General features: G+C 36.5%; 1 protein-coding gene across 1 annotated transcript in view; it reads left to right on the top strand.

The window, feature by feature from the left end:
• Nucleotides 1-256: 256 nt before the first annotated feature.
• The window catches only part of RASSF9 (Ras association domain family member 9), a gene marked incomplete at its 3' end in the record, with an annotated part of 28177 nt that continues 12756 nt past the window's right edge, over nucleotides 257-15677 (top strand). The window contains exon 1 of the mRNA XM_082636105.1: nucleotides 257-343. Within this exon, the coding sequence (XP_082492231.1) occupies nucleotides 297-343 (47 nt within the window). The 5' untranslated portion in view covers nucleotides 257-296. The remainder of the gene's footprint in view (nucleotides 344-15677) is intronic.

The raw sequence follows: 15677 nt of genomic DNA, 5'->3' as shown, positions 1-15677 counted from the left end.
TTTTTTCTTTTCCTTTTCCTGCCTCCAAACGCCTCCTTCGAGGCTGAAGCTGGGCAGGTCTCCAAAGGTGCAGCAGCCACAGCAATCCCGCAGTTCAAAGTTAAGCAACAATTGCACACAAATTCCAGCAGCTCCCTTTCAGGCGGATACTGATGAGCTGAAAGCCAGGGGCATCTGAGGAGGTGAAGAGGAAGCTCCCAGGTCTCTTCCCTTCACCCTAGAAATCCAGATATTCCCCCCCCCATCCCCAGAGAACTTTGAGATACTGTCCTTGCTGTTCGCTGGCCTGGCGGACCATGGCTCCCTTTGGAAGGAACTTGCTAAAGACTCGGCATAAAAACAGGTAAAGTCCAGCGTCTGTGTATTCGGGAGCTTCTGTTGTGAAAGTATGTGTTTTGTTGCAGTTAGATTCTGATGAAAATTGCTCCTGGGGAACAAAGCTCTAGGGAGTTAGGGCCAGTATGTACACTCAACTGGTGAGGATATTGTTCCAGTAACATTGATTGCAGTGACCAGTTCAAGGATCTCTGAAAATAAAGGATGATTATTTTGACTCCTTTTTTCTCCCTTTGGCCACTTCTGGTTTCCACCACTACCATCACCCTCTTCTTGTTTGTTGCCTTGCCTATTTGAGAGTAGTGGGATGGCAAGTTTTATTTTGCTTTAGACAGAATTTTAGTATATTATAGGAAGAGTTAACATTTTGTTGAAGATATAACTAGAATTTATTAGCCACTAATTAGAACAGAAAAACAGAGCTGCTGATACAATTCGGAAACAATGCTTTGGCTCCCTTTTTGAGTGGGGCATTCCTAAAACCTGGAAAGTTCCCAAAGTGAAATACTCTGTAGAGAAACTTTTTGTGAACTAATTCTTTCAAAAATCTTTGAGAAATTTAGGTGATTTTAGGCACTAAAAAAAGGATTCAAACAGCTGTCCTTCTTAATCCTTATTATTACTATTTTACTTTGATTTGATTTGCTGTTTTCAAGCCGGCAATGCCCATTGTGTAAATAAACATATTTCACACACACACACAGATTTTTCTTGAGTCAGTATGTGTGTATCAGTCCTATTAAATATTTTATTAACTCAAGTGCTACATTTTTATGCTTAAAAAATGTGAGGATAATTGTAGACACAGGCTTTACTTTTTAAACATATTTATTTTGGCATAAGGGCTTTTCCACAACTCTTATCTCAGTCACACCTGTTTGTACTTGTCATAATTTACTTAGTGTCAATTTAAAAGCATACAATTACATGGTAGGAAATGATACAATTATTTTAGAGGGTCTGCATGACAATATAGTGGTACAACTTTAAAGTAAATCTCCAGACTTTATTTTGGGCGTAAATGTCTACTTGAAAAATTCTGTTATTACCTCATTCCAATGTCTTTATGATTTAGTTGACTAGCTTAAGAAACGAAAGCAGCAATAATCAATACTTTCAAACTTTCTGAACCTGTTTTATTTGCTAATAATCTGATATGTCACAAATACGGTATTTATGATAATTAATGAAACTGTGTATGCTAAAATAAAGAAAGATGTCTGGGTAGTATTAAAAAATATGGTAGTAATAGTTATCAAAAATAGGCTTGTATTTTCGTAGTGTCGATGCATTAAAAAATATTTCAAACAACTTCCCTTACCAAAAGAAAATCCTTCCTACTTTTTAAAGGATTTTTCAGTAGCATCATTTTTGAAGTGTGTTTGTTTAAATGCTGTAAAAATATATAAAAAATTACTTCAGGAAAGTTCATGGTATTACAAAACAAGTTATGTTTTTGGCATAGTGATCTTTCTGAATACTATCCCTGTAGTTCAGAGTTGTTGTGTATTTGTGTGTGTGTGTGTGTGTGTGTGTGTGTTAACTAATTCAAGAATTCTGTCATTGGTACGCCAAATAGCAGTGCAATAAAACTGCATGCACCCCTGTGAGTTTCCCTCACATGGCCATTTTTGTTGCCTTAATTTGCCACTGCAAAATCCACTCTACCCATAAAATTAGCTTTCGTTCAGGGAGGTGAGTATACAAACACTTTAAAAATATTTCTTCTATGCAAAGTTATGAAAAAGTGGAAGGAGACAATAAAAGATGGGGAACTTAATAGTATTTTAAGTTGCTCTGACAAAATGGAATGGTGCTTCCTGAAGGTGATGCTTTTTTATGAACATGTGTTTTGGCAAAAGTGGTAATAGTGAGGCTGTGCATGAGTTGCTGTAATAACTGAGTGCTTCCCTTTAAAGATTTGTATTTTTCCAATCCTTAAGGTTGCTTAAACCACAGGGGTAGCTAGGGACATAAAAATATGGGTATTTCAAATGAAGCAGTAAATAAGCCACATGGTGTGTTGAAATAGAAGTAATGTATATTTGTTTTTTTCAAGGTTTAGTTTTGATATAGATGAGATTTTTTTTGTCTGTTTTGTTTTTTCACCTTCACAAAGGTGAAACTACAGATGAAACTTAGTTACATGATTAAGTTTATCAGTTTCATTTCCTGGGCTCCATAATGATTTAAATAATTCCACTCCAAAATATAGAAACCAAATAACTTTCCTTAAATGACAAGTGGTTCATCGTTTGATAGATTCATTCTTCGATTGATGATAAAACAGTTATCTGATAACAGCCAACGCATTCTTCAAATATATAGTATAAAATTCCTTGTAGAATGTAAAGGAAAAATTTGAGCAATATATTTGTATACATTGTGATATAACATTTATACAGTTAAAGGAACAACTTGAACATAATTGTATCTTTGTCAGCAGGAAAAAATAAGGATTTTTCGAGGGAATATTAGGATTTTGAGATCATAAAATTTTGAGAAAGTTTATTAAACTTTTCTGCATCCTGTTCTGTCTTTTCAGTTTTGTTCACTCTTAGAATATTTATCACCCAAGACTGAACCTCCTAAGGTAGCTCTGTAAATAGTCTCATAATACATGGATATTTGAGAGTTTTAGAGACAGATGGAAAACAAATGAAACTTCAAAGTATGAGGCATAAAAAACTTTTAGAAAACACACACTGTAAAGGTTAAGGAGGGCAGGGCCATATCTGTCTAGTCCCCATTGTGTTCTAATTCCCAGGACAGTGCCTGGTATGTGATGGACGTATATAATACAGTTGTCTATATAATTTTATAAACAAAAATTATAATTTGTATTCAAATCAAAAACACAGTAATCATTTTATTCTCTAGCATCATCTGAGATCAGCTGGTATTATATAAGAGTGAATACTTTATAAAGGATTGGTTGATATTTGGTAAAATCCAAAAACCAGGGAGATGGACAAATAATTATATGGATTTGGACACCAAGCTAATCCTACCCTACCAGAAAATATTTTCTAAATGTTAAGAATCATTCAATTTAAAAATCTGGAAAACAGTCTTCAGGAAATCTGAAAATAATACTTGGTCACAAAATGATTTTATTTGGACACACAAACATTTTATGCTTTTCATTTCTTTATTATTATTATTATTATTGGGTATAGTTGTTTTAGAATGTTGTGTTAGTTTCTACTGTACGGCGAAGTGGAGTTCCCTGTGCTATACAGCAGGTTCTTATTAGTTATCTGTTTTATACATATTAGTGTATATATGTCAATCCCAATCTCCCAATTCATCCCACCCACCCCCACCCTGATGCTTTTTGTTTCTAACTTTCATGCAAATAAAAGAAATGGAGCCAATCTAAAATCTTTATGCTTACAATCAGAATTATTTTTTTTAAGTTTTCTAATTGTCATAACATTTAATAGGAAGAGTACAATTTTCAGAAGACCTTTTGGTCTCAGGAGATGGATTGTTTACTTTGGTTCCATAATAATAAAATGTTCTGTGACTGAATCCCGAAGATTGATAACTACCTTCTTAAGCAACTTTCTGTTCACATGAAGAATAAAAACGTCGGAGAGTCTAGCTATTTTCTTTTCAATAAGTTATTCAAGTTTCTGAAAATATTTTCTAAAAGTCACTGGGTGGCTTTTGTTTCTCATAGAAAACCCAAAGAAGGAAATAATGAAGCATGAATTTACTTGACATTCATATGGTCATTCAACAATTGAATTTAGATTATTAACATATTCAAGCATTCACATACGTTCCAGCTGTAGGTTCTATTTTCAAAACAATGATTGCTTTAAAAGCTAATGCTCCTAAATGGCAATCAGCAACATTTTTTTTTATAAGTTCATGAAAGTGGAATGTCACTTTAAAGATTTGGGAGATACTTGGTTGTGAGTTATGATACCTGGGTGGTTTTTTTGTTTGTTTGTTTGTTTTTGCGGTACGCGGGCCTCTCACTGTTGTGGCCTCTCCCGTTGCGGAGCACAGGCTCCGGACGCGCAGGCTCAGCGGCCATGGCTCACGGGGCCAGCCGCTCCGCGGAATGTGGGATCTTCCCGAACTGGGGCACAAACCCGTGTCCCCTGCATCAGCAGGAGGACTCTCAACCACTGCGCCACCAGGTAAGCCCTCTTTGGTGTTTTAATTAATAAAGTTTGAGGGCAGAAAATTGGTTGGACTTTTTTACCAAACCTTGCTAGGGGCAAAAAATTGCCAGACTAAAGCATTATTTCATGTTTGTTGGGTATATAAAATCAGAATTGTTCTTTCAGGTGATTCATTGATAATAACAATGAATACGAAAGGATCTAATTTAGTGAATAAGGCCTTATAATTATTGTTAGGTACCATTCAGTCAGCTCTTGGCTTTCTTTTGGCTTTTCCTATACCTGTATCACAGGTGATAACAAGCATTGTCCTAATATCAACTTGAAATCAAAAGTCTCCAAAAAATATATTTGTAATAAAATTATTAGAAGTAAATAACACAGCTCTATTGTTGTATAACTGACACATAAAATCTGCATTAAAATTTGCTTTTGAATGAATTAGAACATATCTAACCAAGTTTTTTAAAACCAGGTGCCTCATATTGCTCTCTTAAGCACCTCATGCCGCAGTTACTTCATCAGAAGGAAGAACTGAGTTTTGCGGTCATGGTAGAAGTTGCCGGCAAGCTGGATGTTTTCTCTTTGTAATTAGAAGTATGGTAATTTATGAATTCTGCAGAACAGGAAATTATCTTGTACTGTTTTGTCTAACCTGCAATAAATATTTGAAAGGGCCCTGAAATTGGCTTGAGAAATGCTGGATATTTGAGTACAGACATCTTTTTAGTTCCCAGGTGTTCCTGAAAGAGATTTCCCCTGATAATACCTGGTAACTTAAGTAGTTATTACTTGACAGCAGACAGCGCATTAGGAACAATGATTGGAATGCTCTATCCCTGGCAAAAATATCCTGAGAGCAGTGGCAGCGGTGAAATTGAGCTCTAGGTTAGATCTTGAATTGTTACTCAAAAAAACTATAACCCAACTGAAAATCCACTACATAAGATGTTTTATTATGTACCGTATCAATTCGTGAAGCATGTCAAGGTGAAAATCTTAAGGATTTTTAAAAAGTTTTTAAAAGTTTGTAGCTGGTTAACAATTTTATTTACATAGCCTCTTTATTAGCTGGACTGTATAACTTAGAAAGTTTTGATGTTATTTGATTGGTATGTAGTTTGGGAGATCTGATAATGGCTCTAGGTAATGCACAGAAGTATGGCTCTCTTCTTTTGATTTTAGTTCTAAAAATGAAAGAAAGTTGAAGTAGGAGTATGAGTTTACCTCTTCCAGGTGAATGTGTATTCCAGTCCTTGACAAGAAATCTCTTTGTCCCTAGCATATTGGCTTTCTAAAATAAGGCAACATGCCATCTGCACCAAGTACATGTGAAAGTAAAAAGTTCAGCATGCTTCTGTGTGCTAATGTTCTTTCATGTATACTTGCTTAGGAGTTTTAAAAGGCATCCCTTTGGCAAAACACACATAACACATACAACACTGATTTCTTAAGAGTCAATTATTTGGTTTTTTAAAATAGATTGTGATTCAATTATTGTGGAGCCTGTTGTAAGGCTACACCTTCTAGAGAAAATTTGCATATCTGTTGATAGTAATTTAAAGCGATTAGTAATGTGAATGGTCACCCAACGGCAAAGTAATTACTTATATGAATGGAATAGAACCTTGGGGAGACATTTAGCATTGGCAGTGATAAGAAAAATATTTCAAGAATAAAAATGAGCAATGGGTATTAAATATGCTGACAAACAAGGCAAATTATTCTCAAAGGTTTATATCTGCAGGCTAGAATGCCCTCTGTTTTTATAAGTAAAGTGACTTAAGATATCTATAAAAAAATTGAGTATACACTCAGTGAGATCAGGGACCTCATCTATCTTGTTTCTTTCTAGATAAACAGTGAGTAGGTGCTCAATAAATATTTGTTGATTGAACAAATGAATTCAACATATACTCTCCAAATACAGCTGGTCCCCATAAAGCATTTGTGTAAGAGTAGTAAATCAGTACATTTGTAGTGAATGGATTCATGGGTAAGTTAAAGAATGAATCCATAAATTCAAGGTTGATCTCTCATCATCCCTGCTTCTAGGCTTAACTCCTTGCTTTCAAATGGTTAAGGGTCATAGTTGAGAAATAGATGCTGTAAGAGAGTTTACTGGACTTCTGGTAGAGAACAAACCAAGGTGCAGGGTAACTCATTCTTCTCTAGGGATGCTCTCACTTCTTTCATGCTCCTTGAATGCAACCATGTATGTATGTGAGTGAGGTTTCGGTGGATGATGGTAGTTGGATACTATAGACCCCACTCACTGTTGAATGTGGAACATTTCCTCCTTCTTTGGAGGTAAGAGGGAAATACAGTTGGGGAAATACGTATTTTCTCACATGAAAGGAGGATTTGTGCTCTTTCTATAAGATAATTACAGTTATAAGACAAAGGGAAAATGCTAGAAACAGGCAGAAAATTATCTTAGTTAAGAACTCCAGCTCTTTAGTCACCTAGACTTTCGGTCATATCTCACATTTGCCATTACTAGTTGTATGCACTGGGGCAAATATTTCATCTTTCTAATACGACGATAACAATAATAACAACAAGCAAAGCAAATTTAAGTTTGACAATTGAAGGGGTTGCTCTTTTTTTTTTGCGGTACGCGGGCCTCATCACTGTTGTGGCCTCTCCCGTTGCGGAGCACAGGCTCCGGACGCGCAGGCTCAGCGGCCATGGCTCACGGGCCCAGCCGCTCCGCGGCATGTGGGATCTTCCCGGACCGGGGACCGGGGCACGAACTCGTGTTCCCTGAATCGGCAGGTGGACTCTCAACCACTGCGCCACCAGGGAAGCCCCGAAGCCCCGAAGGTGTTGCTCTTTAAGTTGCTCTTTAAAGTTCTGATTAATAATATCACTAAGGTCGTTATGGGGCCTCGGAATGTGACTGTGCAAATGAGGAAGCCCTTATGCTTAAACTTCATTAGCTTCAGGGTAAATCCACCTCTGCTAATACTTCTTATAACACCTACTATGTGCACTGGTCTAAGTAATTTACACAATACTTAAAATTACACTGTGAAGAAGGTACGACTATTTCCCCTATTTCACATGTAAGCCCATTAAGACCCAGAGCAGTGCAACAGTTAATAAGTGCCAGAGACAGAATTCGAATCCATGCTCTTAACCATTACTCTGTATGGTCTATTTAGTATTTAGTTTTCTAATCTCTAAAATAGAGTTAATCCTAAACCATCAAGAATTTGGATTAAATCTGATTATATATAAAAATTTAGCATGGTGCTAGGACATAATAAAAGCTCAGTAAATATTCACTCCTTGTTCAGGCCTCTTGGATTAAATATGTTTTGAAGTATATCTAAGTTTTTAACACCCAAACATGATATTTATGGCTTCAAAATCTCAACCTTGACTCACTAGAACTTCTGTTCTGTTTTCCTGATCATCACTGGTCTCTTTTCTTCCCTAGATACAAAGAGATACATTATAAATTACTGAATATAATTAGAAATGAGTCTATAAATGTGCAATACTATCCTTGGATCTTGATGAAATATTTCAATTCTGACAGCTTTTATGTTTAATCCTCACACCGCATCTGAGCAAAATTATGAGACTATTAATGATTTTGCAATGCATAGCATAGTTTAAGAGACAGTTCCTTATGTGTCTTTGTGGACTTTTGATAAGAACAAAGGATACATAATTTGAATATTTTAGTGTTATCTTTGTCTAAAAATATGAGAGACTGAACTGGATACTTAAGGTCCCTTTCATCTCTAAGCTTCTGTGGTTTTAAAATTCCCTCTGCAGAGCAGAATTTAATTCTCTTGTCCTGCTTTTTTTCAAGAAAACTTTAAAAAATAGAATTGAAAGAAGGATTTTTTTGGTAATTTTATTTTACCTAAACATGATGCATTGCCACATAACCTCCACCAGGAAAGGTACCATTACGGTAAAAGACAAATGTGTTTATTTCCAATTGTAAAGAGATACAATTAGTTTATAAATTATAATATCTAAGAATTATTGAGTATTTGCTAAGCACAATTTTAAGTTTAGTAATACAAATATAAGAATGTTAGGAGTAGCTATCTTTTTATTTTATTTCTTTAGGACTGGTAAACTCTGTGTTTTGTATTATACCAAACATGCAAAGACACCACCTCATTCTTAAGGGATTAAACTCCTAATTGAGAAAAGAGCACTATAGTTTAGTATTTCATGCATGAACTTTATAAAAAAATCACTCTTCCATGGGAGACTATCATTGACAGGGTAAATAAAGTTATATTTATAATACAATTTATAAAATGAAAGTATAATCTCTTAGGAAGGCTGTTCCTCTGTAGAGTAGGTGCTCACTAAATGTTTTTGATTGACTCTAAGTAGAAGTATATAATAGAGTGAATGGAGATAAAGAAAAATAAATGGAGCATCATCACATTAGATAGTGTTTATGAAAATTCCACAGTTAGTTGACAGGCTTGGACAAGAGAAGGAACACAACAAGGTGTACAGAAAGATGTAGGAGGGGCTGAAGCACACAAAGCTAGGAATGATTCATGACAATCAAAAGAAGAGAATTCAGGAAGCAGGCAGTAATATGGTCAGTTTGGTGAGAATCCAGAACCTTGCTTGGTTGGTGAAAACAGTATTTTACAATTGAAAAAAATGTTAAGGATGTGTTTATATAACAGTAATAGATGTACAGTCAACTGTAATTGACTGCTATTTGTTCTAATAATCATATTAAACTAGTCAGTGTATCAGCTTATAGAATTAAGTTATTCTACTGTTTTGTGGATCTTTTAAATGGTAATTCCACTAATGCAGATAGTGGTCCAATTTCAACAAATTTTTATTCTTACTAATGATGGTATATAATCGGTAAGAATTTTGTGTCTGGGGTTTATTGATGTACTGCACAGTGTATGCTTGTTCTCAACCAATGACTAAGACATTTTACAGCCATCTCCAATATCTTTGGTTAATCTAATGCTCCTCATTTACTCTGACATTTGTCAATCCTTCAGGAATTCTCTGCAGTTATGGTTAACTGAGAGTACTTTAAGATCTAGCAGCAGCACATCAGTTTGGGGGAGACTCACAGTCCTCAATAGTAGAAACTGAATATACCTATTTTTAGCTCTGCATATAATTACATTTGTGTGGAACCTATGAGAAGTGCTTTTGAAAAACCATGGATGTCTTCATGGAGTAGACATATAATAACTACAGTCTCATATGAAGAAAAGAATTGTGCGCAATTAGAAAAAGCACTTATGAAGCTATACTGGACCTTTGAGATTTCATATTTTTTAAGAGCACAGGAAGTTAGGTACTTTACAGCAGTGGACCACAAAGTATTAGCTTTAATTTCTTGACTGCTTGTTCTTTTACTTTAGTAGTGAAAGTCAAAGAACATTTTCCTAGAATTATTAATAATCGGTATGAAACTTAGACTAAGTTATTTTTTTTTAATGATCATTTTTAGTGGTTCTACTTTTCGTTAAGAGACCTTGCTGTAATCACAGTTTAGAGAATTAAGTAAAGTGGCAGCTTGTGCTAATATAATGCTTTACATAGTCTGAGCATATTATAGTATTGCTTTCTTATCTACCTTAGTATCTAAAAACAAAACATTCTAAACTATCCCACTGTATCAGGTTGGGCATCTACTTGTATATATTTCCCTTTTGGGGACTCAAGATAATGGTTATTTGATGATTTTTAAAAATTCAGAAATATCAAATGAACCTCATACTTTGAAGGCATTATTAAGATTAAATGTGAATCAGATATGGACCATACTCTAAGGAACTTGTTGATTAGTAGACACGCAGATATATATAAATAATTAAAATACAAGGCAGGCATTTTAAAGTATCATAATAAAGTCCATGTATTCAACCAAAAATATTTGTTTAACTTATAATGTGTGCTACATGTTATTCTAGGTGCTGGGGATACAACAATGAGAAAGGCAGTCAAGGTCTCTATTCTCATTGAGCTTATAGTACAGTGGTGGACAGGCAGACAGTAAGCAAACAATAAATGAACAAGAAATTTCAGATAGAGATTACGGTTATAAGAGTCACCATAGAGGCGGAATTTATAGGAATTCAAAACTGAGTGTATGGGGACGATAGAAAATATCAGGATGGAAAAAAAGATTCAGTGATAACTACAATTTGGGGTCTGAGTAAATAGGAATATAGTTGCATTATCATAGAGAACAGAAAAAATGGCAAGGGTAACTCGGGGGAGGGAAGAACATCAGGGTGAAGAGTTAAAAAAATTCAAGGTGTCACTTGAATGTTTCTAAATATTCCACCTCCAAACACCTGGTGTTTGAACACACCGTGCTGTGAAAGCAGCCTTTCATCCAACCTACTGCCATCCATCCTGACATCCATATGGGACTGATTAATATGGAACACACTGCACCTGGAATGGGACTTTAAAGGCAAAACACACTGGTTTTCCAGCCAAGGCCTTCACGCTGACTAATCCTATGTTAAACCCACTCATTCTCCATGAAGCATTTCACAGCCATCCTCTTAGTGAGCCTTCAGTCATTGCCTTTGGTTGAAATTACTTCCAAACAAGGCCGTGACTTCCATGAGATCATACATTCTTCTGTTTAAAGACCACATTATTTTTACTTTCTTGTCCGCTAGAGAATAATACACAAAACTATTATATAGACATTGGAGTTCAAATAACATTTTAGTATTTAAATAAACAAAATCTAGATTTTTTTGTGCAGGTAAATCATCGAGGTCAGGAGTTGGCAAACTTTTTGTGTAAAAGGCCTCATAATAAATATTTAGGTTATTCCCGCCATAATGTCATTGTCTCAACCACTCAACTTTGTCAGTGTGGTGTGAAAACAGACACAGGCAGTACATAATTAAATGAGCATGACTTTACTTAAACAAAATTTTACTTACAAAAATTTATGGTGGGATAGTTGTAACCACCAGGCCCTAGTTGACTGAAAAATTCCCTTTATATACCTCCCCCCAACCCCCTTCCTCCTCTCATGCTCCAAAAAATAAAAGAACATTTAACATTTATTGTCTTAGGCTCTTAGGCTTCAAAGATGAAAGAGTCAGTCCAGGACCTGCCGGGCAAACTAGCAAAACACTAAGGTAGAAAATGCTACCACTCAATGTACAATGGGTTCTGTAGAAGCATCAAGAATGGGCATCCATTTCCATCTGGAGTGGTGGGAATGGGGTTATTCAGAGATGATAAGGGAATTTTCCTAGAGGAAGCAACATTTGAAACAGAGTAAGAGTTAGATGAAGAAAGTGGAAAAAAGGTGTTTCAAGCCAAGGAAATAGGTTATGGAAAAGCCCAGAGTGAAAAATAAAAGCATGGCAGATACAGTGCAATACAGTCTAGCAATTCATAGGGTGATAGATGTTACAGTGACAGCCAGTTGCCCTCACATTAGATCTGTCAGAGATCAGCAAGATGTTAGGAATAGCTAGCTCAAGGTGTCTATTACAGAGTGCTTGGCTATCAGTTGGAGGAATCAGATCATGGAAGGAATTCTAGGAACAGGCAGGAGAGAAACAGAGAACAGAAGAGAGAGTAAGAGAGAGACAGACAGAGAGGGGAGGGGTGACGAGGGAGAGGATGAAAGGTAAACAAATTGAAAATGCAGGACTTGGAAACCATTTAAAGATTTTAAACAAGGAAGGTACACAGCTAGATTTGCAGTTTAAAAAGGGAAGCCTGACAGTATTATGGAGCACAAATGTGAAGTGGGCAGGAGTTTATCATAATATAATATGTCCTAACTTACTACAGTAACTTATTGTAAAACTGGAAGTTGTCCGAATCGTAGTAGTGGTGATAGATAGGAGGGCGCATATTTGAGACATTTGGGAGGAAGAGTAAAACAGACATGGGTGGGGCTTCCCTGGTGGCACAGTGGTTGAGAATCTGCATGCCAATGCAGGGAACACGGGTTCGAGCCCTGGTCTGGGAGGATCCTACATGCCGCGGAGCAACTGGGCCCGTGAGCCACAACTACTGAGCCCGCGCGTCTGGAGCCTGTGCTCCACAATGGGAGAGGCCACAACAGTGAGAGGCCTGCGCACTGCGATGAAGAGTGGCCCTTGCTCGCCACAACTGGAGAAAGCCCTCGCACAGAAACAAGACCCAACACAGCCAAAAATAAATAAATTAATTTAAAAAACAAAAAAACAAAAAAACAACAGACATGGAGACTGGTTGTTGAAGGGGAATGAGATAGACAAAGGAATCTAGGAAGACTCACAGTTTTCAAACTTGAGAGAAAGGGTGGGGAGATAGTGATTACATTCAGTAGGATGGGAAATCAAGAGGTGGAATAGTTTGAGATATGAGAGGAGAGGATGGTGAATTAGTTTTGATGGGGCAAATTTGAGGTGGCTGTTAGTAACATAATGATCAAATAAACATGTCAAAACAAAGTTTGGAATATTGGTCTGGAGCTCAAGGGAAAAAATAAGTAAATTTGGGAACTATTATTATTCAATTGGTTGATAAAGTTGTGGGTGATATTACAGTCACCCATAAGGCGTTTATAATGAGACAAGAAATGAGTCATAGAAACCTGCGGGATGCCTATTGTATCAGTTATCACTTATTGGCAATAAGACATCATAAAAATTAGTGGCTGAAAACAACAATGTATTATTTGCTATGATTTTCTGAGTAAACTGGGGTGGTTGTTCTGAGTTTTACTTTGGCTATCTCACGAGCAGTGGGTTAGTCAAGGCTTAGGTTCCGATGGGACAACTGAGATGGTTGGGTCTCTCTCTCTCTTGATGTGGTCTTTCATCTCAAGCATTTTCATCAAACAGCAGTCTCAGGACAGCATTATAGGAGGAAGAAGGCAGAAGCTGCAAGGTTTCTTGAAGCCTGGACTCTAGAACTCACACACATGGTTTTTACCATATTCTATTGGCCATACTTAGTCCCAAGGTCTAGTCGAGCAAAAAGAAATAGACTCCATCTCTCAATGGAAGGAGCTACAAAGAATTTGTGGCCACCCCTGTATGACACCTACATTTACTGAATGTGCAGGGGAAGCAAGGCCCATGTCGGAACTGAGAAGAAGCTAGAAAGGGAAAGGAAGAGCCGCGGAGAGTGAAATCAAGAAGTCAAGGAATGGACTGCTGCAAGAATGGGAGGAAAAGGTCACAATGCGTAAACTTACAAAGAGGTCGAGGCAGATCAGTTCCAAAAATGGCATTTGGGTTTGGAGGTTAGATCTCTGATAAACCTAGGAAGAAATATTTCTGTTGTGGGTGTGTTGGGGGGTGGAAGTGACTTTATGGTGGTTGTTCCTGGAAAGAGGTAAACTAGAGAATGTGACTGTGGCTTATTATTTGAGTTTGTGAAGGGAAGATAGTTGAGGTGTGTATGTGGTCAAATGATGGTTGTTATAATGTGACCTGGTAGTAGGAAGGCCCAGAAGTAAAGGTAGAAGATAAAATGAGTTTAAGAAGGGATAAATTATGAATCAAAGTTCTAGAGGAGGTGAAAGCAGTGAAATTCAGAGCATATTAAAGAGTTAAAAACTTTGGGAAAGTAAATGGATGTAAGATACTTTTGATGTAGATGACTAGTATTTTTCTCTTATCAGTGATGTTTTCAAGTAGCTCCTTTTCCTTAACAAAATGGCATGATAGGCCCTGGTATATTCTTATTTCTAAAAGTTATTAATTTTTTGTTGCTCTTTAGGTAATTGATTTGTGACTAATGTGAAGAGCTGATTATTTTTGATGAAGCTTCCAACTGGAAGTCACAGTTTATTACTGTTTATTATAGAGTATGTTCAGAACATGGAAATCAGGGATAAAGGAGGTCATCTTGTATTTTCAGCTATCCTACTGGATAATTCAAATTCTTACATATTTCTAGTGCCATTCAAATCTGTCAACATATTTCAGAATACATTTAGAGAGGGAAGAGTAGGTGGCTGCAGGCAGATACAAGTGAAAGTCACCATCATTAGGAAATAGCTTCCACTAAGAAGGCAAAACCAATTACGGGCTTAGCTGCCAAAAGAAAAACTAATGTTAGTAGTTGACGTAACTACAGCTATCATTAAACTAAATATTCAGGCTAGGTAACTTTCCTTTAATAAATATGCTTTGTTATTATGAAATATTTCTTTGCAAAATATAAATCAATAAGGAAACTTTAGGTATTTGCCAGGCACAGGTAACACTTGGAAGTTAGCCCTAGAATTTCCAGTGAGATTAGATATTTTCTCAGCATTTCATCTAGTAAATACTACATGTTAAATATTTACATTTTGAGTATAATCAATTTCTGGAATTTGAACTATGAGCGTAGTTTACTTAACCCCCCCCCACAGTCCCCAATACACATTCTTTACATATTCCCTTCCCTTTTCTCTGTTTATGGGGATAATGTATAGTATTATAGCTACCCTGCAGGTATGGAATGTCTAGGGTTTTTCTTGTCCTACATGACTGGCTTATATTTTTACTCCCTAGAAAATTAAACTGGTGTTAGTAGAGCATAAAACTAATGATTTTTTTCTATGCGTATATATGTATAAAATTTTAATTTTCAAGGTAGTTTTAATTTTTGACTGCCCCAATTTTTCATAGAGTGATTAATTTTCTGAAGGACTCCAATTTTAAAACTGTTTTAATAAAATGTTAATAGTCTGTGTGTCATGAAAACTTTTTGATAGCATTATTTTCATGCTTCATCTATCAAAACAGTGATCCAGATTTTCATAGCGACCTAAGGAAAGACTTGTATCATTTGTGGCTGACACGCCCTGTGATTATCTTCCTGAGACTGCAGTACTGTGATCTCAAAAAAATGTTACTTCATGGGCTTCCCTGGTGGCGCAGTGGTTGAGAGTCCACCTGCCGATGCAGGGAAAATGGGTTCGTGCCCCGGTCCGGGAGGATCCCACATGCCGCGGAGCAGCTGGGCCCGTGAGCCATGGCCACTGAGCCTGCACGTCCGGAGCCTGTGCTCCGCAACGGGAGAGGCCACAACAGTGAGAGGCCCGTGTAACACACACACAAAATAATAATAATAATAAAAAATAACCTGCAAAAAAATGTTACTTCAGAGGGCATGTGCCATACTCTGTGTAAAATAACCAGAGCTGAGTTAGCTTGTGGGCCAGAGAGTTTCCTCACCATTTGCCTGCTTCATTAATTTTAATTTTGC

The sequence above is a fragment of the Mesoplodon mirus genome (assembly GCF_964341445.2).
Source record: "Mesoplodon mirus genome assembly, chromosome: 11".
Lineage (NCBI taxonomy): Eukaryota > Metazoa > Chordata > Mammalia > Artiodactyla > Ziphiidae > Mesoplodon > Mesoplodon mirus.
Note: the sequence above shows the minus strand (reverse complement) of the source record. Positions and strands in the feature narration are given on the sequence as shown.